The following is a 26703-nucleotide window of genomic DNA, read 5'->3' as shown; positions in this document are numbered from 1 at the left end:
TATTAAATTGTTCAGTGAACAAGAGCAAACACTGAAATGTAATAATAAAAAAAAGGTCATCATTCTTTTGTCAATAAAGTCCTAGAATAAAATTCTGGTGAAGCAACAATTAAAAACAGACTATAGCAAGGAGCTTATGTATATAGAAAGGCAAACAACATTGCAATTTTTTCTTCAGTTTTGAATATTTACATGATGCAAGATACTGTAGCTTTTTTAGGTATCATATATCCAATGTTAAAGCTGACAGCAGTATGATTTAAAAGTGAGTAAATTTCACCATTCTTATAATAGCTATTATTTTCACGCACACAAAAGCATCGCAAACACTATTAACATTCTGCTTTAAATCAACTTATTAAGAAAAACATCAAATTTATTCTCAGTCTATAGAAAGTAAAGGTAAGGAACATTGAATCGTTTAACAAAAAAGCAGAGCCTGCATTGCTATTTAATAACTGGAATCGTACTCATTTTCATTATGTAATGTATTGAAAATGGTTGAAAATTAAGCTTTCCTGTGAATTAATGAGCTAATATTGAGCTCCATTTCTGCGGTTTTTGAAAACTGCTTCACATCAGTTTTTAATGAACAACCAACGTCTGGAACCAGTGAACAGCTATTTCAACCCAGGATGGTAGGACTCTATTCCACAATCTGACATATCTTAGTTCAATCACTGAAACAGCATGTATGATGTCACCCTACATGATTTTTGTTGAATTAAGGAGCAGGCATTGGGTTGGCTGTTATACAACATTATGTTGTTGGTTTGGGGCCATGAAGCGGCTGGTTTTACTGGTGTGTTTGGGGTCACTATGTTGTTGAAACATCAATCTCAAGGGCACTTCCTCTTTGGCAGAAGACAACAAAGCCTCTTCTAACACGTTTATGAATTCAAACTGATCCATGATATGCAGTGATGTGTGATCAACAGCCAAGACACCATAGTAAGAAAACATCCCCATAGCTTGATACCCAACCCACAAATCCTCACAATTGGTCTGACAAGCTTTCCAGACTCAGATGGAATGATGTTGGTTTTATCGGTTCTAAAAAAAAATTGGCGGCATTTTTTTTGGGGTCAGTCATCTTGTATTTCTGGCTAACTAATGATGAAGTCACCAGAAGTTGCTCATGATGGTTTTAGTCCATTCCTTGTTTAAGAAGTTGATTGGAGAGGGGATGAAGGCATATAATGAAGCATGGAAAACAATAAAATAATCTTAAAATGGAAACCAATATCAAAAAGACACTGAAGAGAACATAAAACTATTGTGCCAATGGACCACTGAGTAGACAAGGCAGCTGAGATTCAGCAAAATGTTCAGCTTCATGTTGGCTAAATAAAGCCTACCGTTAATTATGATAACTATGATAATCAGAAAACACCAATGTGAAGCCAGCTGCTTGTGAGACAAACCTTTGGGGGGTAAACATCCTGGGCTGAAGGTGACCCGACGGTGTCATGACGACACCGATGTCCCCATGGACCCACTGACTTCCACTTAAGTGTTTTTGGCGTGACAGTGAAGGGCTTTTAAATAATGTAACATACCTAGTAATACAAATGTTTCAAACCCGAATGGCGTCACTGTTTGAATGCAATCCCCACCTCCTCATCCAATTGCTGATAGCTTACACATAATCAACAGCTTGCAGGTGATGAGAGCTGCAGGTTTTCTATTACTCTTCTACACCTTCTGGTAAAATGCCATGAAGATATCAATATTTCTGGTCTTTAATGTTGGACTCATTATATTTTAGCAAAACTGTACATTACAATGAAGAAGTCACATAGCAAACCGAAGCTACATTTTTCACAAATTACACTGATGATAGCAATTGGATTTATAGTCAGACAGTACAAAGTGATAGCATTTATTTTCTTCAAAGCGTGGGGTGGTGCAACATTACAATGCAATGGATTTGTTTCCTTCTTTTCACACTGCAGACTGAGTTTTAATTTCACTTAGTTTTGAGAAACCGTGAACATTTTACCATAATACACATTTGTAAACAGAAGAAATGGCTGTATCCAGATTACTGCCCTGTGAATTTATATATATCATTTCATTAGCAGCGTGCCAGACTTCTATTTATTTATTTATTTTTTTTTACTTTAAAATTTAATTTCAACCTCCTCATGTAAAAAAGTCTTTGGAAATGGCTTCTACAAAATTGGGTGCCGACATGAGGATCCCGATGGTGCAGAGGATGGTGAAGAGAGAGAAAGCCATGAGGCAAAGCCTGTCGATGACAGACGCGGCAAACTTCCACTCGTTGCACACGGTCTCGTCCTCGTCTTGGTCACGAAACCTTTTGGCGATGTACCGCACCTCGTCCAGGATCTTGGCCAGCTCCAGCTCCATGTATCCCATGCTGGGGCTCTGACTCGATGGTAGGAGCAACTCGTCCTCGCCGGCTCGTCCGATCAGCCGCCCGCAGAGGACCCCGGAATCGGGAGAGGTGGCGGCCGTGGAGCAGTGGATGCTCTCCAGGCCGCGGACGCCGACGTAGAGCATGTGGCCGTTGGTAGACTGGGAGACGGAGCTGCTGGCGTTGAGGTCCATGCTGGTCAGGCTGCTCCGTCGGGTCTTGTTGTGGCAGGCTGAGCGCACTCTGTCTTCACCGGGGCGCTTCATGCGCAGGAACCAGGCGCACCAGTTCAACAGGATCACACGGGTCTACCAGATCACAGAATAACGGAGACAAACATTATTTCCTTATGCGTCGTATGGAATGACTCTGTTGAGTCTACATAATTTGTGTTTTTATTGACGACAGTGATGATGATAAGTGCCTGAGTCGTTCTCAGGTAGTGAAATTACATATTTTATTTTTTCTTTGTCAACAGCTGAAGTTAAAAGAGCTTAGTTAAAATGTAAATGTAATGATTGTAAAATAAATACCACACAGATTGCAAGCAAATATAAAAATCGCAAGACTCACCCATTTTGGCATCTTTCCTCCATCAGGATCATGGTGGTGATATTGCAGGACCAAAACAGTTGCAATTACAGACAGACCAACAATGACCATGGTTGTGGCAAAATATTCAGCTGAGGAAAGAAGAAGTGAAAACCCAGAAAGTTGCATTAGAAGCCAGCTGAGATAACAATCACAAGGGGGGGGGAAAAATCATAAAATGAGACTGCTTTGTGGGGAAATTAAATTTCAACAATTAAGAACCACACAATAAGAATGCACAACATTTTTCAGATTACTGTGCATTACATAACTGTAAAATAAATGTTCTCGTTTCACATCAAAGTTGAGCGCTTCTTCGGGTTGGCCTCTTACATTTTCAATTAAAAACAAAGTTTTGTGGTGGAAATGTGACAAACTGTCGAAAAGTTCAAAACCCCTTTTGTAGGTTAGATTTGTCTGGAGTTTCCTGAGTCTCACAAAAATGGAAAGAGAAAAGCTTTCTCTGTGTATTGCAGAAACATCACTTAGGATGACTCATCTCTATATCAAAGGAATGACCAAATCCAGGATGGCTGCTCAAATTGGCCACACTGTGATTTCAGAGAAACACACTCAACAAAAATCATTAAAAAAAAGATGACAGGGGTTTTCACCCGGGCCTTTTTATTGATTGTGGTTGACAACCGTAGCAGCTGCTTTCAACTTCAGCCGGACTTACCTATTAAAGGCACAGAGTCTGATGTGGCAGGCATAATCTCTGCAACTAGCAGCATAAAGACCGTCAGGGAGAGCAGAACTGTAATGCCTGGGAAGGAAAAGCAAATCTCAGTGCAAATGTGACAAAAAGCATTCAAACGGCTCTTGCAATGATGAAGGTGTCACAACCTTTTGAATTAGTTTTAAGAAGAATTAAGACCTCGGAGTTGAAAGCCTCATCTTGACTCCTCATGACATTTTACTAATTGTGCCAAGTAGCCACATTTATGTCATGTCTAACTATAAAACACGTCGCCAGAAGGTGTTTGATCTGTCCATGTGAAAAGCAGCAAATTTCAGTGTTTAAAGTTGAAGTTTTAAACACTGAGCTTGGAACAGAGACAACTTCTCTTTTCCTCAGCACCCTTTTAACCAGCAGTGGTGAGACACTGGCTTCACTGCGAGCAGAAGGATTGATAGTCCAACAGTCTGACAGATTAGAGCCTTGATGCTCCTCTTGGTGCTGTTCCTAAAAATCCAAACCAATTCCATTTCATTTGAGGTTGACAGCTTGGATCAGATTGTTTAAAACCTCACAAATTTTGAGTTTCAAAATGGTAATAATTGTTAAAGGCTGAATGAAGACAACTTTTGAATGGATTAACCAGGCTAAGATTAAGCTTTTGAAAAGATAAAACCCTCTGGGAAAATAAAGGGATATTCTTAAAAACCTGGGTTGGTGTGAACCAAGTCAAAATATCTGTAACAATAACTTCAAGAAGAATGTCCATCCATTTTCTGTTCACCCTTGTCCCTAATGGGGTCGGGACCCTTGTCCCTACGTTCCGGGTGAGAGGCGGGGTTCACCCTGGTCAGGTCTCAAATACACAAGCATGAATAATTTGGGCCTGTATTCTGATCTTGTGCATAGGAAACAAAAAATATATCATGCAAACCATTCCTCAAATCTGGAACAAACTTCCAAAAAACCGCAAAACAGCTGAAACACTGAACTCCTTTAAATCAAGACTAAAAACTCACCTGTTTAGATTTGCTTTTGTTCTGTAGTAAATGTAAATTTTACCAATATATTTGTGCATTGATGATTTCGACGACGGCACTTCGTAAAAACGTAATATCTGTTATTAGCTTCCAGCGCTGTTGACCGCATGATGTTTTTATGATTTTTATGTTTTCACGATGTACACAACTGCTAATGGATAATGATAATGGGACTGGTTTCTGATTCAAAGTTTTCAACTTGGTGTTGAACGGATAAAAGTTTCTGATAAGTTATAGTGAACAACTACTGGGGGAGTTAAGGAGCAAATGGAGCGGCTCGCCCCGGGGACGATTCATGCAGGAACCATCAGTAGCTATATGGGGTCGTTCTCATGGCTGAGTTACTGCAGCCATCACTCAAAAGTGTTCAAAATGTCCTAATAAAAATGCTATTGAGTCGGCAGGTTGATGTGTTGACGAGTAGACGTGCCAGCACGTAAGCAGGCAGCTTTAACATAAGCTTTAGCTCCTCAGAGATCCATCGTTTGAGATGCGGAGCTTTTCCAATGTGATCTGCATAATAGTCTATCATCAACTTCAAAGGGGCGAGTCTCATTTCATATTTCCTCCAGCAATCAACACATCAGAGGGAATGTGTATGAGGGGGAAAACACACACACAGGTTCGCACATCTGGCTCCGCAGCACAGTTAATGATGGAAACCAGCTGCAGGGTATTTGAGGAAGCTGCATAAGTCAACGCCCTTCTCTCCCGCAGACAGCGCAGACTGTACAACAAAATCACTATTCAACCACAAAACCTGCCTTCATGCAGCCTTAATCACTTATTCATAAAGCTCTGAGTTCAACTGTGACAACCGAGATGAGATTTCTCTGTTTTCCTGATCAGACAATTAAGTCAGGCAGCCAGCGTTGATTGTCTGCTCAGCTCAACAAGGCTACAAAGGAAGTGAGTGAATAACAAACCAGTGGTTCAGCCTGAATGGATGATTACCCAGAAGACAAGTAGAAAGGGATATTAAGATGTTTTCGATGGAGAAAAGAAAAATAAAAAGGCTCGGTTGTGAAGTCTGAAGTGCTCTGGTCATAAATGACTTAATCATTCGACTATTTTTAACCAAGAGGTTAGTAGCATGCACATGCCACAGTTATAATCAGCCTGGCAGGAGGCCAGGATAAAGCGGCGCCTGACAGGAAAGGAAGTAATAGGAAGCCTCAAAAGAGGGGAAAGGAGCAACATTGAGGTCTGGTAGGAGTAAAATGGATAATAAGACATAAAATAATAGTGTTAAAAAAAGCAACCTTGCAGGTCTGACAGGCTTAGAAAGTCCAAACATAATTATATTATAAAATGGATGTTTCTGAACAACATCTCGGTGCAGATTTTAAAAAAAGAGAGAAACTGTCAGAACTTTCAAAAACATGTCGTAGTGTCATACTTTACCAGAAAACAAACTTACCAATCGAGAAATGTTGTTTGAAGTCTTATTTTATCATCTAAGGCTTTAATGTCCCCATACAAATTCATTTGTTCATTGCTTGTTCTCTTCTTGCTCTTTATGTTGATTTTATACTGTACCACTTTTGGCTTGGCTCAAAAGTCAGTGAAATTAGCTTTTCTCACTGTGATTGAGAGAAATTTGTTTAAAAAAAAAAAAACTCAAGGAAACAATTGGATCGTAAGGATGGAAACATGCATGCTGCAGACTAAGTGTTAGTGTTGGTGTGTCTTTGGAGGAAGATGGATGGGACTGAAGGTTGGGGTTTAGTGGAGTATTAGTTTGCTTGAGTTGGGAAGGCCCAATAATGAGAGAAGTGGAGAAAAAGCAGAGAGAAATATATAATCTATCTAGCAGATACCTTCAGTGAAGTTGATCTAACCAACAACCAGTTTGCTTGGCAAAGCTTCAGCCTTAGTTCACACTTTATCCTAAAATAATTCATATTAGACCAAGTCTATAGTTACAGTGGATCAACATTTCTATAACAAAGTGATAACATTGTCATCAAAGTGATGACAATGTTATCAGGTACACATGTAGACATATACTGTCTACAATTATGTGGACAAGCATAATTCAATGAACAAGTTACCAATTATGAACACTAGAAGAAACACACAAATGCACAGAACTTTCATTTACAAATGAATATTTACTTGTTTCTCCAAGCTCTTTAAATCTGACCCACACCGATTGGACATAACATTACGACTTACTGGCCCGAAAGTGAGTTTCCTATTTGCTACCAAAACCGGCCGGAGTCAAAGAGGCATGCTTTATGGTGGAGCGCTCTATGATCCATGAAGAGTCCTCTGCTATCGGAGAACAGTGTGTCCACACCAGCAGCTATCCCACATGCAGAGACTGTGAAACACTCGGCATTGCTAAAGCCTTCATTCATAAACAGCATTAAATTCTTCCCCAGTTTAAGATCCAGTAAAATCTGTAGCTCTTTCATTGTTTTTTCAGTTTCATCCAGGAACCAGTTTCTATATATACTGACATCACAGGTTGGTCCTCGGAAACTAGCTCAGATCCTTACTTTTTTTTCTCCTTTTGACAAAAAAACCCCACAAAGGACTAAATAAAATATCTTCCTTACTAACAAGCACCATGATGAAGAGGTAATCAGTGTTATTCTCTTCACCTGTCAGTGATCATAATAAAAACATTGGTTGGCATGTCTTGTTCAGTGAGACAGTAAATGAACAAAGCAACAACGCGTAGAAGTAGCCCAATTAAAGGCAGAGGATGATTATGCACTCTGTTGACAGCGGTGTATATTTATGCCAAATATATATCTCTGAAGCGTCCGATATCGCATCAGGACATTGACTGGCCCTGCAGACATCGATACATCTGGTTACAAAACCGTCAGATAATAAACCTGTACACCCATTAACGCTGAACACAAACTGAACCCCAAGAGCCGCAACTTCAACTTGACTTAAAGAACTGACAGAAGAAAGAAAAACTTGTATCAACGGCTCTCTTCTGACAACCCGTCAACTACTGACTGTTTTCTCTGAATGACGTAGATGAAATGTGACTCAGGATGCAGCAGAGCTAAATAAGACATAGACTGAACCCACATTTTATTACAGCTCTGCACCAAAACAGCACTGACCCATAACACCAGAACAGAGGAGGAGCATTGGTTTTGCTTTCTCAGTCACTTCATTTCAGTGTCCTGTCACTCATCTGCTGACGATGACACGAAGATGAATACGAGACAAAATTGAAGCGTTTGTATTTTCTGCAGTTTCACACTGTCATATTAAGCGGAGAAGTGGTGTTACCTTGAGTTGTGCAATGAATAAGGTTTTCTAAGTACTTTCTCCTCCTCAAAACATCTTCAATATTTAGTTTGGTAGGTTATAAAGTTGCAGAAGATTGCAAGATTTAGTCAGGCTAAGCGTTTTCAGACAACTCTGCATAATTAATAAAAGCCAGCTAAACCCAAACTTGAAAGGCATTCGATAATTATTCTAAAAATTCAGCTCTGCACTTTCTTACAGTACGCGTTCAACATTTTAATGTTCCTCTGGAAGACGACAACCTGCAAAGGTTTCTAAATGTGCAAATCTGCACTATTTTGCTCGCATGTCTGTGCGAGTGTGTTCCCCAAACCCAGTGAGATCTTTTCCCCAGAGTCGGCCGGCAGGAGGAACACGAGCAGAGCGAGGGTGGAGATCAGGACGCATGGGATGAGCAGGTTGAGGCCGTAGTAGAGCGTCCGTCTTCTCATCACCACCGTGAAGGTGATGTCAGGGTAGGGCTCATCGCAGCATTCGTAAAAACGCTCGTTCCTTCGACCTGGTACCTCTGTGAAGCAAGAAAAAAACAAATGAACAAGCAAAAAATATATATAATCTGTCAAAGCAGCAGCGTGATTAAAATAATGACAAATAGGCCACCCTTTTACCAACAAGATCCCACTCTCCATTGGCGATGTAGCCAGTGATATCTGCCTCCACCATCTTCAGATCCAGGGACCAGCCTCCATACGTCCAGGAGCCAAACTTCAGATCACACCTCTGGACGTCAAAGGGGAACCAACGGACATCGATGTAGCAGGTGCTCTTGAAGATGCCTGTTTGTGGTGACGGACACAGAACACACCATTGATCTTGGACGAATATATGTACATTAAACACTTTAACTTGATATTCTCAGTTTCCTGGCTCACAGTTGTAAGCCAGGAAACAGGCAGAGAGAAAAGGAGAGAAGATGTGCAGCGAGGATCCCAAGGCTAGGCATCAAACCCCAGATGGCTGCGTCGAAGACTAATAGCCTCCGCACAGAAAGCGCCCGCTCTGCCGCTTCAGAACGTGTCGTCCCTCAACGCCTTTTCCTCCTTTATCATTATGTGTAACGTTTACAATTCAACTAGCAAACAAGAAAATCTCTTTGAGGGGAACTAAATTTCAAACAGAACAACATCTGCAACAACCTGGGTGTTTAAGTGGGAACATTTGTTTTTATTTCAATGTTTATTCTTCCTTTTACACCAAGGCCAGTGAATTTGATGAGCCTAAGATAAAATTCAAGGATGCTCCCAGTACTTGCTTGCATGAACAAGAAAATATGGAATTTTGTGATCTTTCTTTTTTTTGGCAGTCAAAATCACAGATTTTGTTGTGCTGCTTCAGAAATATACAAGTAATTTTCCTCTGTTATTTTTATTTTTTTTTTAGGTTTCTTCTTCTCAACTATTAAATTTTTTTTTCATTTGACATGGGTGTGTAAACTTTTGAGAGTCAGTATTTCGCACCACTCCCTGGCCTGATAAAACGCAATAAGGCAACTCAAAAAACCAAAACAAACAAACAAAAAAACACATGGCAATGCTACAACAATGCCAACAGGAGAGGCAGCAGAGAGTTTTTATTCCAGGAAGACATTGAGTCACAGTTTCATCCATCCAGTGAAGAGCCACTAAATTCAAATAGACAACAGGATAAAAAGAAGACTAATTCTTCCAGACAGCCACAGCAATTCCCATCCATATTTAAGAAAGATGAGCTGCTAGCAGTAAACAAGATCTCTTCTCTCGCCCACTGCAATGAAAACGAAAGAGATGGAAAGGAGATGAAAAGTGATGGGTGGCAAACAAGCAGATTCGCTGCCATAAAACCCTCAACAGTAAAAATAAATGTCAGGAAGCTTCAATGATTTATCTGCAGGCTTCGGGCCACATTTGCATACATTTGACTCATTTATTACAGCCACGCGGCCGCGTTCAGCGTATCATTATTTTGTGCCAGTTTTAAAAGAGGGTCAATTCGGAGTAAAGTTGAGAGGTAATTTGCTTTTGCCAGATGCAATCAATTCGGACTAGGTTCAGTGATGGAGCTATTTACGTTGGTATTGATTAAGATGCCGCAGCAGAGCAGGCCAAGGCTTTTTGCATTGTAAGGGATAAAGTGGGAAGAGGAGCCTGCCAAAGGGGGAGCAGTAATTACTGGCTGTGTCAGTGAGGCCTTCAGTTTCAGTAAGTTCCCTTATGTAAATCAGTGTTTGGGCATGCATGTGTTATTTATGGTTTTAGAGAGACTTGTATCTTTAACCAGTCTACAAGATATTGATTGGGAAAAGAGTTTCCTCACGCAGAGTATAGTTCCAACACTTCCTGTAGTGCTCCATCAAGGTGTTAAGGCTCTTAGAAGTTATATTACATCATGCAAAACTACACAGAAATAAAAAGCACATATGAAAACTTTGTTGACTTTAGTCCACATTTGTTATTTTATGTGTGACTCAAAATGTCACGAGGTGCAGTGAACTCGTTCTTCTGATTATCTCCTGTTGAGCAAATTAAAAGAAATACAATTAGTGTGGCAGAGAAGAGAGAAATAAAAATATCATCAGAAATAAACTTTCTATAAGCAAGTAATCATTTGAAGTAGCACAGCTATTTGTGATGGGAAATGAGAAAAGTGAGAGTTTTAAACTAACATGAGCCATTTCTGCAAATATTTTGGGAATAATTTATGAGTTGTTTGAAGACATGTTTGTGACATTTGGTAACAATTAGGCAGCTAATTACACTGGTGAGTGAACATATAAGGGAATTACGCAGAATTAGTTTGAGGAGCTTTCTCAGCAAATTTTAGCCAACATGAAAACAATTTGCCACGCAAAGACCAATATCCTGCCAGAGTTAAAAAATTTCTTCGAAATATTAATGTTGAAATATCTGAAATGTTTTTATTAGCCATGTTAGTTGGCGAGACTACTTGTCTTTTTTTTTCATCTTTGCTTTTGATTGTCTGTTCGAAATAAATGAATAAATAAATAATAAATTAGTCAAATCATTAGAGCCACATTTACCAAATTAACACTCCAAATTACTGTTTTTTTCTCGTATATAAAAAGTTGAAGTTCCGCTTAAAGTTCAGACAATATAATTATATAACACATGTCTGAAACTATCAGGTAGTCGGCTTCTATTCCAGAGCTGCCAGTACTTATTTCCAAACTAATTAAACCAATGTATTTAAGCTTTGCATCAGTATATAACTACAAGAACTGGCTTTTTAGGATCAGAACATTCATACTTGCTTGTGCATTTTATACTTTAATCTTTAAAAATGCAAAGAAAAAGTGGGAGAGAAAAAAACTGTCATTATTAAAGCTGCCGTTTTGTTTTTTCCCCTCACACTTTGGTTAGTTTTTGTTATATAAATTATGACATCAGAGGGTCAGTCTGATATATAACTGAACTTTGAACTCATTGGGGTTCATTGCAAACTTGTGAGACCAAAGTGAACTTGAATTGAAAAGAGAGGTAGAAAAATTATAATTCTCCTAGGTGGATTAACTTATAGCTGTAAATTCTGTACAGATAGTTTAAGTGAACTTTTATCTTTATACCCTTTCTTTTGTAAATAATGTAATGAAACAGCATAATTTTGTGAGCTGGATTCATCTTGGTTGACTACGTCAGAATGAAACATTTAAATATATTCTTGCATTCTGAGATCTAAGAACTGTAAAGAAGCACGTACTTTCCAGAGGTGACTGAATCAAGTGACAAGTTTTCTCTGTGAACTACATATTTGATGCCTTGTAAAGGGACGATTTTTTCAAAAATTTTTTTATCTTGAAGCGACACCAGTTAACTGAAGCAGAAAACAAAACTTAATGATCAAAACTGTGTGGATCATAATACATATTTGATGGGCCGCTTTATAATGCGTCCAACGATTCTGATGCAGCAGAAGTTCGCTTTGACGCAGTTTGTTCAGCAGTTTCCTGTACCAGGATCTAAACTTCTTTTTTTTTTTAGAAACTTTTTTCTCTCAAACTAGAGCGATAATTTATTCTTCCTCCTCCAAGTCATCATCTCCCAGTCCTTGTGTGCATTTTTTCCATCATAAGGCATGCAAAATATTTTTATAGGTGGCATTTCTTACAGGGAGTCAGCAGGTTTATTGCATGGAGTAATTTAAGATCAGATGTGGGCAATTGATTGCTTAAAACAAAAGGCTTGTAGAGAAAAGATGTCATATAGATTGCGTCATATTTTTCTTTTAACACCACATAAATCAGCTAGTAATAACACTTTGATCTAGCCGGCTTATCTGAAACCAGAGGGCACTACAGCACCTTATTTCACAGTCAAGCTGTGCATTAGAAGCATAATATAATGTTTAGTCATGGGTAAGCATAGCAAACTTATTTCAGAGTAATATTTTCACAATGATACATGAAACACCAAGGTAATAATGTCAAATTTCCGCTGGTGGTTAAGGTCTGACAACGAGCTGAGATTAAAATTCTCACCTGGAGGAAGATACGAACAAGCGCCTGAGGAGTTGACCAAAATGTTGGTGTGAAATGTTGCATCAAACCTTTCATCTGCACTGCACACAGGATACAAAAGAAACACAGTGACAAAGTCAGGATTTTCCAGAGTTTCACCTGAAACCAAGCCACGGCTTCAAACACTCTCAGTTGTTGAGAGCAGATGTTCGTATCTATACATCGCCGTGGGTACGAGGTGCAGCACTAATTACGGTTCTCTAGCGGTTATCCTCGTCACTTCTGAATGAACTCCCCTGACAATGACAAAATGTTAGGCCGAAGTTAAAACAGAAAGCAGCTTGACCCCAAAAAGTCTGACTTTGGACCACAATGAAAAATAAGGCCCGGCACTTTTTCCCCTTAGTTGAGTGCTTGTAATTTGGTTGTTCAGAACCTTTAAACATTGATTAATGGTGATCTCTGGTGCTCTTTCCATTAGGGACCTATAATAAAAGCCCCTCCTCCTATCTCCTCTAATAGAATTTTATTCATTTGTCAAAATGATTTACTGCTCCAGATCACAGATCTAGATGGTCCTGAATATATGAAAAGCTAACCTTGAATTGTAATGTTCTTGTCTTAAATGCTGCTTCCATAATGAGCGAGTCATGACTTTGGAAAATTAATTTTATGTTCTTAGTTTTTGTTTTTTATGTGTGCAAAACTGTCAACATGGAGCTTCTGAGCGCTGGAATGATCAGAGGATAAATAGAACAATACATCAGTAGGGTCGATTGATTACAAATGTATGTAGACCCGTCCGGTAAAAATGCATATATATGTCATGAATTTGTTCAAATTAAAAAGAAAAGCACAAAAATAAAAAGTAAAAAACACAACAAACACAACTAATTTGTAAACTATAACCTAATCAAAAACAATTGTTATTATTTGAGACCTTTCACAAGTAATACTGCAGTGGCATAACCTCACACTGAGGAAAAACAAATGAGAAAAATAATTGTTTTCAACACAAACACCAGCACAACTCACAAGAATTCATTTCACATAAACGTAACTAAAGCGTTTCTATCAATCTGAATTTTACTATTCTGGAGAGTGACATAGAATAGAGTGGCTAGAACATTTTAATTAGTAATCCGTGACTTCCTGTTCCCATGCTGTGTAAATGTGAAGTGACACAAATACCAATTTCTCTTCTTGGAAATGGGAACAAGACAGCATGTCATTCAAGTTATGCAAATGTAGAACCTTCATAAGAAGGGAAAAGGCTTCAAGGAAAATAGCTTCTAACCTAAACCCATAAAAGTTTTTTTTTTCTTTTTACTGGAATAAGTGGATCAAGGCTAGATGAAGATATATGTATCTAAAAAGCTCTGAACGGCAGCATGGAGAGGCATTAGGGTCTGTAAGGCTGCATAGCAACCTCAAGATGCCATCTAATTGCATCTAGAGGTTGTTTCGAAAAGCATGGCAGCAAAAAGACCTTTTCTGCCCAGTCATCAAAAAATGACTGGGCAGAAATGGAGTTGCATGGAGTTTGGTGCAATGGGGTCTTTAAATGGCACCGTGTGCTTTGGTCAGATGAGTTCAGAATGGAGCTTCCAGCAATACTACAAAAGATGGCTATGTGGGAAAAGTACCTCATGCCCATTGTGGTGGATCTTTTATATGGGGAGCCAATTTAGAGGTTAGTGTCTTTGCAAGAGCAGCACATTTTTAATAAAAATTTGGTGGCTGAAAACAGCCTGTAAATGGATATTTTTCACATCCAATGAACAAAGACATGTAAAAATAAATAATCATCTCTTTAAGTGAGCTAAAAAGCATTGGGCATAATCTAGAAAGTTGATGGAAAAACAAGATGGCCAAAACTTGCCTGCTCCAACCTAATTTACCCATACAGGAGATCTATCCTGTGTTCATAGTGTTAGCTGTCAGGAAGCCAGCGTCTAGCTTGTCATTTTACATTTTCATTTAATTTATTAAATGTGGAAATTGCTTCAAGCTCAAAATGTTACACAGTGGCACAACAACAGATCCTGACATTCTTTTGGTCAACCTCATCAATGAATCAGTCCCAGGATAATAAATGATGCAGCGCTAATCAACAAACTTCAATTTATGTCCAATTTGTGTTGCATCAATATTGTCTGAATGACAAACAAAAAATAAAAAAATAGACACAAGACTCAGCTCTTTCAAGCTTCACTAATAGATTTGTGAATGAAGATTAAACCAAAGTGCACATGTCCAGTGTTTACTTTGGTACACATATTGCCTGATGCTGATTGTGTTGCCATTGTGCCTCTTTTTAACTGGCTACGTTTGGGGTCACGACTCTCTTATATTTACATCTTTTTGAGTCAGAAGCTTGAAAGCTTGGGAACCGCTGATTTATGGAGCCACCAGACAAGCAGTGCGGTGTTTTAAAACCAACCTGTTGTAAAGCAGGATGTCTGGTTTCCAAATGAGATGGTCGGGAAATCTCACGTTGGTCACGCCTGGGTAGTCCAATGGGTTCCACTGGAGGTAATAGTCATTCCAGTACTGTGAAATGTAAAACCATAACATGTTCATCAGGCACATGTTTCCTCAACATTCTCTACATGCGCGGCTCCACTTTGATAAGCCTGGGATTTAAGAAAACTCTTCATACCGTAGTGACATTTTAACCCGACAGAAAGCGACGCTTGTGGGTGAATTTATACAACCAGGAGCCGGGTTTAATCTTCAGCACGGTGTCTCAGAGAAATTATGTTTGTCATTACGTACGCCATGTGAAAGGCAGTTGAGATTTTGACATAAAAACAGCAGAAGAAGGAAAAGTGAGGGGATGAATATAATTACTTTCATTCGCCGGGAATGTTTGCTGAGAGAGATTGGAGCGATCTTCTCCAAGCAGCTAAATCCTTTCACCCATAAATAACAACTGAAGTTCTAAACGGTGCCTCATGATAAAAACACTGATCCAAACCATTTGAGAAATTTGATCTAACAGAACGCTGCTCTATTCCGTCTTTTGTTTATACGGTCAAATCGATACGTTTAGGCAAAACCTAAAAGTCTGTAACAGGATCAGAGCGCAGCAGGCCCACTCGTTATTGATATTTCTTGAATTAATACCTTTTAATAAAGGACCTTTTTGAAATCTGCCCTGTAGTCCAACTTTAATTCATTCACACCACGGCCTTCAAACAATGGCTGTCATCAGCATGAAAGAACATAAAGGTCGGTGTTTAAAGGCTGAGTAAAGCACACTGAAAGACTCACTGGTCTGGTTTAAAAGCTGAAACCTGAAAATATCTTTTTTCACAGAGAAACTTGCTTGCTAAAATGCAATATTTTCTAAATACTTGCGAGTGTGTGATCCAATTAAACAAAATGCAGCAGTGCATTAGCTCAGAGACATTAATATTTAGATCTGAGTTTTTAAAAAAAAAATCATATTGTGTATTAATAAGCATATTATGGTAATAGATGAAGGCTAAGCATGCATTATCTATTTATGGAAACTCTTTGATCAAGTTTGAGCTTTCGGAGTTATCTTGTGATATTGAATGAATCTTTGGGAGATTCAAGTTTTTTCTCTTGGGTTTTTCACAAAGAATACTAAATCAGTGCCAACAAATTGTAGATCCAAAGGTTTCTGTCTGAGTTGGTGCTTCTGTGTATGGGTGCGGGTGTGTGTGCCTGTGTGTGTGTCAGACTGCTGCTGTGATTCCACAGAGTGATTTAAACCAGGCCAAGCAGCATTGGGAGAGCTTGCTGACGATGCAGCAGAGGGGAAGTATGGTGTCACAAAACGGACAAGCCGCAATAAAGCTTCAGTGTTCATACACTTCATTTCACCACACAAGGGAGAAAGGCTTTTATTGCTCCTGTGGAAGATGGACAGAAAAGGAAAAAAAAAGGCTGCTAAAATTTAAATGTGAATAATGCATTTAAGCAGAATTCATATTTATGTTCTAGTAGGAGAACAAACCACGTCTCTAAGGCTCACTGATTAAAACACCCAACGGATAAAACATCAATCTGTTGAGTAATTTTGCACCATAAAGAGCTATAAAGCCTTAAATGAAGAAGCAGAATTGTTCATATGAAATTATCTGCAAATAATTTAACAACTGAGCAGGCTGCAGCTTTCCCTCTCATCCTGTGCAAGCTCGGGTGGCTTCGGATCGCACAGCTACTCACATGATAATTGATATTAAGGAAAATTCTGATACAGTGCATAAGAGTTCACATCCCCGAAACATGCAGGGGAGGGGGATAGACCTAGAAGCAGCAGAGATCCGAAAGCTCCAATGGGACAATCAGGGAAGATACAGCAAACATGTCAAAGGTGATCTGGTAAAATAAAACTAGGATGACATGATAAAAGTTTAAAACAGAATTTAATATGGTAAAACAGCCTAGTCAAAGTCCAAATGCACTTATCCTCTCCACGCCAAATGACTGACCTTGAGCTATTTTGCAAAAAAGAACGGACAAAGACTTTCTTCTGTAGAAAACACGTGCAGCTGGTTTTTCATTAAAGTATTGCCTCAGGGCGCAACATAGCATAGGCATACCACACATTTTGTAAACAAAAAAAGAAAACACTAATTAAAAATTTAAAAATGGGTTGATCTGTCCCATAAAATCCAAATAAAATTCACTGAAGTCTGTGGTTGTAATGTGACAAAATTTGTATACATGTTGTTGCTGAATCATAAACATACACCTTATCTTTATTGTGACTTCTATGGATAAAAAATAATTTCTTACCAGCTGAAGCCAAATGTTGGTAGTTAGAACCTGGTTCTTTTCATCCTGTTGATAAATTAATAAATCGTTATTTGCACACGTTGCTGTTTGCTTTAATGTTTTCTCTCATTTCAGAAACAGAAAACAATAAGTAAGCATCCAGGCTAGCAACACAGATGGCAATTTTAGTATTAAAATGCCTCCAAGGGAAATTTCTGTCATATACAAGCTGCATGCCACAATTTGAAACTTGAAAATAACATTTCTCACATTTTTCCAGTTTCTAATTTATACATCAGAGTGGGTGTTAGTTGCTACAGATGACTATTTTAGGAATATTTTTTATTGCAACAGATCATTTACGCACCACATCCATGATCTGCATGAGGCTGAGGCCAAAGTAAACCGTGAGGCTCTGAGAGTCGTTGAAAACCGGTCTCTCCAGCGGGTTGTACCCGGTCATCAGACTACTGTACAATTTGCGCTGAGATGGACCTTGTTGAGAAACTGCAGAAGAAAAGAGCAAATAGTTAATCAAAACTCTCTTAATTACAGATGTTCCTTAGGGTCGCAGGCAGTTTTCCTTTTTAAGCAAGTATCGAATTTGCTTTCCATTAAATCCATATTTCCGTATTAAGATTTGATTTGATATAATATTTTGAATATTACATCCAATTTATATGTGTTTCACTAAATGAATTGAGAGGCTGGAATGAATGAACTTTCCAGTAATACTCTGATTTATTCACAATTACATAAGAAGTAATGCTGTTAAAGCAGGTTGAGTTGTCATTAGACCCTTGTGTAATTGACTTGGTGGTAATTTTTATATACTTTACTATATTCTGGTAACAAATTTTATTCATAATTAATTTGTGAGATGGATGTTTTCTTTTTGTTTTGTTTTTTGGATGTTTGGTAACTATTGAAGTAGACCCTGTAAGACTCAGAGCAAATTTTGCCCCAGATCATACCCATTTACCATGAGTTCAATGTTGATTTTGAACCCTTTAATTATTGTTTCACCAAATATATATCCCATAGTGGTTTTAGGATTGACCCAAAAGACAAATGTCGTCATATATTCAAATTTCTTTCGTTTTAGAAACAATGAACAATAAGAATTGTACTCCGAAAAGCTGGACTTATCAGAATTCTTTTTTGCCTTACGACAATAAATAAACGTTTAAAAACAACGCAAAGACCTGCAGATTTGTAACACTCCTCAAAATGAGTAACGTGTCTATGGTGTTGGTGGAATGGGATGAACAGATTTGAATATGGTGCTTTGTTCTTCATATTACATTCAGCAAGGATGAAAAGAGTAAGGAATCACTGCATATAAAAAGAGTAAACATTTAATTTAATTTAATCAGCTGTAATGTTAGTGTTGCTTTCATAACAGCTTTCTGCAGCATTTCTTCCCTTTCTGATTTATAACATTGCTTTTGGCAGGATTATGTACAGCATCGGATGTTTTGATTCACTTTCCAATCACGCAGATTGACATTTCAATGATTACCTTAATGGGAAAATAGATTATTTCTAGTAAGGCGGGAACGATTGAAAGCAATTTTCAATGTTCAACATCGCACAGAACTTGAGAAAAACCAGAGTAAGCAGGTTACAACAAAGGCTCAGATGATGCATACATTGACATACATTTATAAAACATCTACGCAAACATGATCCTTGGGATCTATTTACACTAAAGAATCCAAAAATGCTGAAAAGCAAGCATAAAGACACGAACGCGTCACACTGTCGCAGAAGGCCAACAGCACAAACTAAGTTATGTGGCTCAGACTGAGCTGTTCGTCCACGTTCAATCAATTTCTTTAGATCAAGAGCAAAAGCTGTCTATCAGAGATAAGAGGAAATGCATTAGCTACAGAAAACCTACTGAAAGGACTAAGCCTCAAACGTCATGAAGAGCAGAAGTCCCCTCTACTCTGATAACCAAAGAGAAATTCAGTGCTTCACAGCTGATCTGGGAAGGGCTTTGAGGATTTTTGAAGAGCATTAGCTAACAAACAACATCATTGGGACCAAAGAAAAATCCAGACATGGCAGAGGCGAAGTTGTGAAAAACAATTTCAGCAGAGACAGGAAAGTAGAAGAAGCTAAATATAGGGAAACGCTGGATGAAAACCTGTTGAGACTGCAGATGATTTAAGATTTCGACACTAAGAGCTACAGTCAGTCTCGTGGTTTAGATCAAAACATCCATGGCTTTGAATGGTCTAATCCAGGGGTCTCAAACTCCAGTCATCAAGGGCCTCTGCCCTCAGTTTTTAGATGTGCCACAGGTACAAAACACTGGAATGAAATGGCTTAATTACCTCCTCCTGGTGTAGATCAGTTCTCCAGAGCCTTAATGACCTAATTATTCTATTCAGAGACACATCTTAAAAGTTGCAGGGCAGTGACCCTCCAGGACTGGAGCTTGACACCTGTGGTCTAGTCAAAGACCACTTAACACGAAAATGTAAAACTGAGGTTTATAGATCCTACGTCCCATGTGGCTGACCTTGAATTAACAAGAAATCGCAGAAATTTCTGTCTCTAGATCGACAAGGTATGTAGACAACTATGTAGACAACCAAAAGTCTTACAGCTTTGATTCCAGTACATAGTGCTTTTACAATAAGATCTAGGCGGGTATGTGATTTAGATTTATAAAAGAAAGAGTGGAAATCATTGATGATTATTCTTCAGTTTCAGTTATCCACTTTGTGCTGTTCTGTTAAAATCTCAATAAAACACACTTTAAGGAAAAAATAAAAAGCTTGGCACCGGACTCAATTTCTGGTTATTATTTTGATCAATCCTATGGCTAAATCTTGTTGGATCCGCAGGTTTGGTTAAAACAGAAAAGAGAAGAGGATTTTAGGATTGTATTTGACTCAGAAGTTACCGACATGCAGCATGACTCTATATTTTGGGTTGTAAAGTTTCAGCGTGTGGCATATCCAAAGTGCAAAGGTCCATCAATGTCGCTATTGTCACATTCAAGGTGTTGAAACACACCCGGCCGAGGCAAAACCAATCCACCTCCAAAACCTGGATGCGATTCATCTTGCAGTGGAAACTCAAATCCGACCTGTCACTCATTTTAACACACTCTCGTTTCCTGTCCTGAGTTACGAAGTGTTTCTGGCACCGTCCTTTCACTTCACTAATGGCCACAGCCCAATTATCCGAAACCACCTATGAGAAGCGCATTATCCTGATGATTTGGCAGAGAATGCGCTCTTGGTAGACGTCTCTCCGGTCTCCCTTTTCATCCACTTCTTTCGTTATAAAAGATTCGCTGAAAGCTTGTGGGGGACAAAAGCCCAGTTCATGGTTCCTCCTCTCTCTGATCCCACCATAGTCAAGTTTCACCCTGAGAATCAACGAGGTGTAATCAGCTCGGGTTGCTGTAGTACAATGCAGAAACATTTGAATAGTTCCTAACTTACTATTACCTGTGATACGTTGCTGGAAATCAGCTCAAACTTAAAGGACAAAAGCAAATCATTTTGACCATATAATCAAATTCACCCAGCACAGCAAAACGAAAGACAAGGACTTTACTTAACCAAGACGTGCTCGGGCATTTATGTGTGAAGCAATGTGCATGCACTCGTTTCTTTCCATCTGCCTAACATTCAAGTCTGCTTGAACAAGAGCCAGTAAAGTATAAAATTGAAGAGCAACAATGGGTGATTGCCTTTTAGTGAATTGCTATTCAAAATTCAAAAACAAGTCAGTTTAAGAGTTTGGCTGATTTAAATACGTCCTTCTAGACTGTTCTAGACAGACATTGCAACAAATGACACAATGGAAGTTTTTTTTCTAAAACTTTCAATCTCATAATGAAGATTTGGTTGTTGTTTTTTCTAAGCTGGAGCTTTGCCGCTGTCTCTGTTTGCATCTGCGTTTCTGTCACCCAGAACACACAGGCCATCTTTAGGAAGATGCCGTGCTGACATCTTCAGACTTAGTGACTCATTGGTGTAGTCCTCTGCAGGCAGGCCCCTCTTTAAATCAGTCACACAGAGAGTGCATCAGCAGAAGTTGCAACAAGTTCGGTGCTGACAGACTGAAACTTACACCCACAACAAGCAGGAGTGGATTAGAAAGGTCATTAGAAAGGGGAAGACCTGATGGGGTTGGCACAAAAAAAAAAGGAAAAATGAGAAGTGGAGTGGCCTCTTTCCTGGCTGCATCACAGTTTCATCAGTTCACAAAAATAAAGCCAGGCTAGTGGCAAATTAACTTGTTGTGTCATTAATAGATGTTCTGCAATGAGATCAATTAAAAACAACAACAAATCAAATGCAATATTTACAACACTATAATCACGGGAAAACAGGATGATTATTTTTTTTTTTGGGATGAAGATCTGATGATGAATTTATGAAGATATTTAGTTTAAACATTTAGTCTTTTTTTTTTCTTGCAAATGCATATTTCCCCCCGTTTTTCCATTCTTCATTTGACTTAAATCCAGCAGGTCCCAAAAAAGGATGCGATGTATACAGTTGGAACTAACTCCCTAACGTATTTAAATGTTTTAAAATTCAAATTTACCTCTTAACAACGGGATACACTGTAGATAAAATAAGACACGCTGGCTGTGTTCAATAAGGAAATCAACCCAGCAACACTTTACTCAAAAGAAAAGCAGAAATCCTGGAGGGGAAAAAAATACCCACGATCATCTGCTTTCAAATAAATTTGTTCTCCATCTTCATCTCTGCCTCTGGAAGTTGTTAACTGATTAATGAGAGTGCCTACCTTTCACTGTGCAGAGGGAGATTCCTACAAAAAGCATAAAATTCAGCAGATCCATGTTGAACCGATCAGCTTTCCCCACAGATTATCGCTGGAGCTGCGGGAAGATGCGGGAATGATGATGATACTGAAGGTGGCGTGAGAGGGGGCAGCGGCTCAGAGACAAACTCCTCCTAATAAACTAAACGCGGCCGGACAGTTTTTGGATAAGATGAATCCTCCTTCGAGAGTTTGCCTCGCCTTTTAACAATCTTCTGAGGATGTGTGGGAAGTTATTTCATCATCAATGGAACCCATCAAACCACTTACTACATTACAACAAGTCCCGTAGTCAATTCCTCGTATAATTCTCTTTCCGTACTTCTTTAAAAAATTGCAATTGCACAATAGTAAAAGAAATATTAATGAACAAATACGTCGAACATCACCCAACACTTTTCTTTTTTTAAATTGACGCAATTTTGTGCAGTAGATGCCAGGAATGCAACGCATTACAGTCCTACGTTAGTGGAGCAAGGAGACATCTGCTGGACACTGAGAGTATTGCAGTCTGATCCTACAGATGTAACAGTAGTCCAAGACAGTCCACAAGTCTGCCCTTCGAGCCATTTTAAACGTTTTTATCAAGTGCAAATATACAGATTTTTATGGGCATATATATGTATTACGTTGGTCAAGCATATTCAGCATTATCTACAGAAAATATCTACTTTGGTGATTTTAAAAAATAGAAGAAAAAACACATTGCACCCTTAAAGTGAAGATAAGCAAAACAAACAAACAAACAAACAAACAAACAAACAAACAAACAAAACACAGCACTAAATAAAGTATAATATTATTTGCGTACTGCACGTTGATGCAGTTGGTAGCAGTGTTGCCCTGCAGGAACAAGGTTCGGGATTCAAATCCTGGCTTGGTGTCTTCCTGTTTGGTGTTGACATGTTCTCAATGTCCATGCATAGGTTTTAACTGGGTTATAACTTCTTCCCGCAGTCCACAAAAATAATGACTATTAGGTTAATTCAGGGGTCACCAAACTCGGTCCTCGAGGGCTGGCATCCTGCACGTTTTAGTTCTCTCCCTGGTGGCACCAACAACCTTTTCAGCATGTCAATGTTCTTCTTAGGCCTTCTAACGAGCCATAATTTGGTCCAGGTGCGTTAAACCAAGGAGAGAACTAAAACATGCAGGAGGCCGGCCCTCGAGGACCGAGTTTGGGGACCCCTGGGTTAACTGGTCTTTCTAAATTTTCCTTGAGTGACATTGAATGATGACCTGTCCATGTGTATGGTTACTGCATCATGCAGTTGTTGCACACCCATGATTTGCATCCGTCTATTAAACAGAGTTCATTTGACTGTGGAGGCAGTCGGGGTACAGAGAAATCAGTGTGATGTTCAAGAAATAAGTCTGCCATTTTTTTTTTTTTTTTTTTGCTGACATCTTCAAAGGATTTTTATCCACACAGCAGTTTCACTGAGCATTTCCTTAGTTTTATTGCCATTACCAGCAAATCCCAGTAAATTATTAGTTTCTGAAACAATCAAACCAACCTGACCAATGAGTCAGTGATTTGCAATTTCTCTTCAAAAACAACTGAACTGGCCAACCTAATAAAATGGCCAATAAGTGTGCATGTTGCTGTTTTTTTCCTGTTTTATTGAGTTTTTAACCAAAAGTCAACAACCAGGCAATTGCAGACGTCCACATTTGTTTGATCATAATGTGCTTTTTTCATGTCCAACTTTGCAACAAGCATATCTCACATAGCTCAGTCCTACATGAAGACAGTTAGGGTCTGACTCATGGATTATGTACTGCAGGCGTTTAGTGAACCTTACCCTCTGAATGGAACTGACCTGAAGGTCTTTAAGCATCAAAGATAATTGTTTACTTCCAATATGTTGCCAACAGATTCACCCCAGCAGACAAACCTTAAAATGAGCAGAAATATGTGATGCATATGGCGTAGCTGAATGTGACCCTTAAGTCAAACATTACTTTTCATCAACTTGTGACAAGGTTAAATAATTGCACTGCATATTAAATTTTAAAGTGACTGTTCTTTGTCACTCATGACAAAGTCTTTATAATTAAATGTTCACATAGGCCTGAAAGCGCAATAACTTATCTTTAGCTATATTCTCACGCTGTAAGGTAGAGATGTAAGAAGTATTAAAATATACTGAACCTGAATTGCCTCTCTGCAGCTCAGTGACATCAATTTTCACAGGCTAAATACACTCTGGCGTTGGAAAGTAAATTTAATTTTTCAGCTGAACTTTATTATTTATTCAGAATCATTAAACTTGGATTAACCCAATGCCAATGTTTCAGAACCACAGCACTCCAATAATGCTCTGACTACCAGTTGCCAGGAGTGGATAGATGGAATCATTTTAGAGTTCAAAAAGAGTAATAACACAAGGACTGGATTTTGGGTTTTGAAATTGAGCAGATAGCAATTTAATTTTGAGACGTAGAGTCTATGGAGGAATTTCTGGGATTTGAAATACCTGCAAAATTATAAAGAGATTAAGTGTCAGGTATGAGATTTTTTCCCCTCAAGATTTTATTATGCAAATCTGGATTCTACTGCTTACTGTGCCACAATATGGCAGAGCCTGGCCTCCCAAGAGAGCAGCCTGTACCCAGGGTTGACTTTTTTCTGACTCTAGTTTGGAACTTAGCTCTATTAGCACTGACCTCAACAGAGCAGAACAATGCGCTCATTACTGAAGTCAGTGGTTTCATATTTTTGTACAGGTCACGTCGAAGGAGTCAGTAGCTGTTTCCTGCTTGATGTAAACAGGTTCTAATTTAGACTGCTCTTTAAAAGATTAAACATTGCTAAACAAAAGATAGAAATAGGCTGGATTTCTTAAAATGTTGCATGTAAGCCAGATTTAATTTGGCATCATGGTAACTTCTGTGTGAGCAGAAGTCCTTCAACACGGTGACTTTCAGAATAATAGTTGATACTGAAAGCCTCACCGGACTGATTGAAAGCTGTAATTAGAGGCCTGCTGATCACAATAAAAGTTTTATTCTAGTAGTGCAGCAACATCAGGGTTTCTTAGGGTGTTAATTTCTTAAATTAAAAGAAAGTGTTTTTAGGAGCCCTACAAAGGTAAATAATCTCAGATGAATGGGTGATGTTGTGCAATGTGGTGAGAAAGGCATTCATAAGAATCATTAATAATTTTACCAACACCATTAGTGCTGTTCCACAAACAAAAATAGATGTTTGGATGCAGATTATTTATCTAATGGCTGATTCCTCTGAAATGCAAATAGCTCCACAGTGCCAATAAGTCATTTATATTTGCAAATTGTACTTCATGTGATGTTAGACGCCAAACCTTCCTAATTGGGATTCCAACTTCGAGGGGGGTTAATGTTGTATTTCCAATTATGAACTATGAAAAATTAAAATGCGGCATAAAGTCTTTCTCTAAACAAATACATACATTTCAGTTTAGGTGAAGGTTTGAGGCTAGGTGGAATTGATTAGATTAATATCTGGTCCAATTAAAATGAACATAGCTTTAAGTAGAAATCTTTTAAATGAATTTCTTCAAATTTCACTTATTAACAGCAACCCTGAAATAATAATAAAAAAACACTTTAAATTGCCATTACCCACCCACACACAGACAAACCTTATCTGCTAATTAGAGAATAAACTGCAGGTCTATTAAAACAACATATTTATCTGCTACCAAAATCACAAAACAGCCCACATTAGGTTTCTAACGGTTAAAATGAAGCAAACATTGTGTCCACCTTAGCTTAACTGTAAGGGCTAAAAATTATACTCAAAAACTGATGTTTTTTTTAGTAAACTATGACATTTTTGAAAGGTTCAAAGGTTGCTGAAAAAGCCTTCATTATGACTTAACACAATATAAAATAACATTTTACTTCAAACAATGATTGAAGTAAAATGTTTTTGCAGTTCTCTCGAGCTCTGTTCCTGGCCTTGAAAAATTTGCTGCAGGTTTCTTCTACTCTCTTTGTCCAGCTGTGAATAAATAAAGAACACAATTGCTACAAAAAAATAAAAATAAATAAATAAAAGTAAAATAAAATAAAAATAAAAAATTGACCTCGAATATGCTTCCGTTCATCATCTTCTTCCTGAAAAATTTGCTCTTCTGTTTTTGTTTCCACCTGTAGTGGAGACAAGAATTAAAATTTTTCAGACATCGCACAAAAGATAATTAAAAATATATGCAAGTAATAACAACAACAACAACAACAACAACAACAACAACAACAACAACAACAACAACAACAACAACAACAACAACAACAACAACAACAACAATAATAATAATAATAATAATAATAATAATAATAATAATAATAATAATAATAATAATAATAATAATAATAATAGTACGTTTCTGCTTTTATTTCGAGTTTAACAAAAAATCTTTTGCTAATTTTATACCTTCACAGTAGAAATTCTTTCTTAAATCCTCCCTTTTTGTGAAAGCTGAGCTTTTTCAGGAGAGCTCCGTACTTTTAGAAGTGGGATCCAGAGCAGGTCTGTGATTGGTATTACTTTATCTGTATAGCTATATAATGCCCATTTATTAATTAATTATGTGTTCAATACATTTTTGCAATTTACTTGAAGTTTTTTTGATTTGTTTTGCCTGCTCATTGGCTAACGCTGCTTTTATCATTTTATTTCGCCGCTACATTCTGATTGGAAGATTGCAGTAGCTAATGGGCGGAG

General features: G+C 38.2%; 1 protein-coding gene across 2 annotated transcripts; it reads right to left on the bottom strand.

Annotated features, from left to right (window-relative positions):
• Window positions 1–70: 70 nt before the first annotated feature.
• chrna7a (cholinergic receptor, nicotinic, alpha 7a (neuronal)) lies at window positions 71–23048 on the bottom strand. Of its 2 annotated transcripts, none has more exons than XM_044095787.1 (10): window positions 22804–23048; window positions 17539–17678; window positions 17193–17237; window positions 14863–14972; window positions 12441–12520; window positions 8578–8745; window positions 8283–8477; window positions 3651–3737; window positions 2954–3063; window positions 71–2688 (listed from the first exon to the last, which is right to left on the bottom strand). In XM_044095787.1, exons 1-10 carry the CDS (start codon window positions 22910–22912, stop codon window positions 2146–2148), a joined length of 1587 nt encoding a protein of 528 aa, XP_043951722.1. In that variant the 5' UTR covers window positions 22913–23048; the 3' UTR covers window positions 71–2145. The 2 variants fall into 2 exon arrangements, with proteins under 2 accessions (XP_043951722.1, XP_043951733.1); XM_044095798.1 differs by lacking the exon at window positions 22804–23048 and adding an exon at window positions 21957–22302.
• Between the last annotated feature and the right edge of the window lie 3655 nt (window positions 23049–26703).

Source organism: Gambusia affinis, linkage group LG02 (genome assembly GCF_019740435.1).
Source record: "Gambusia affinis linkage group LG02, SWU_Gaff_1.0, whole genome shotgun sequence".
NCBI classification, from domain to species: domain Eukaryota; kingdom Metazoa; phylum Chordata; class Actinopteri; order Cyprinodontiformes; family Poeciliidae; genus Gambusia; species Gambusia affinis.
The sequence above is the reverse complement of the archived record's forward strand: the minus strand, read 5'-3'. Positions and strand labels throughout refer to the sequence as shown.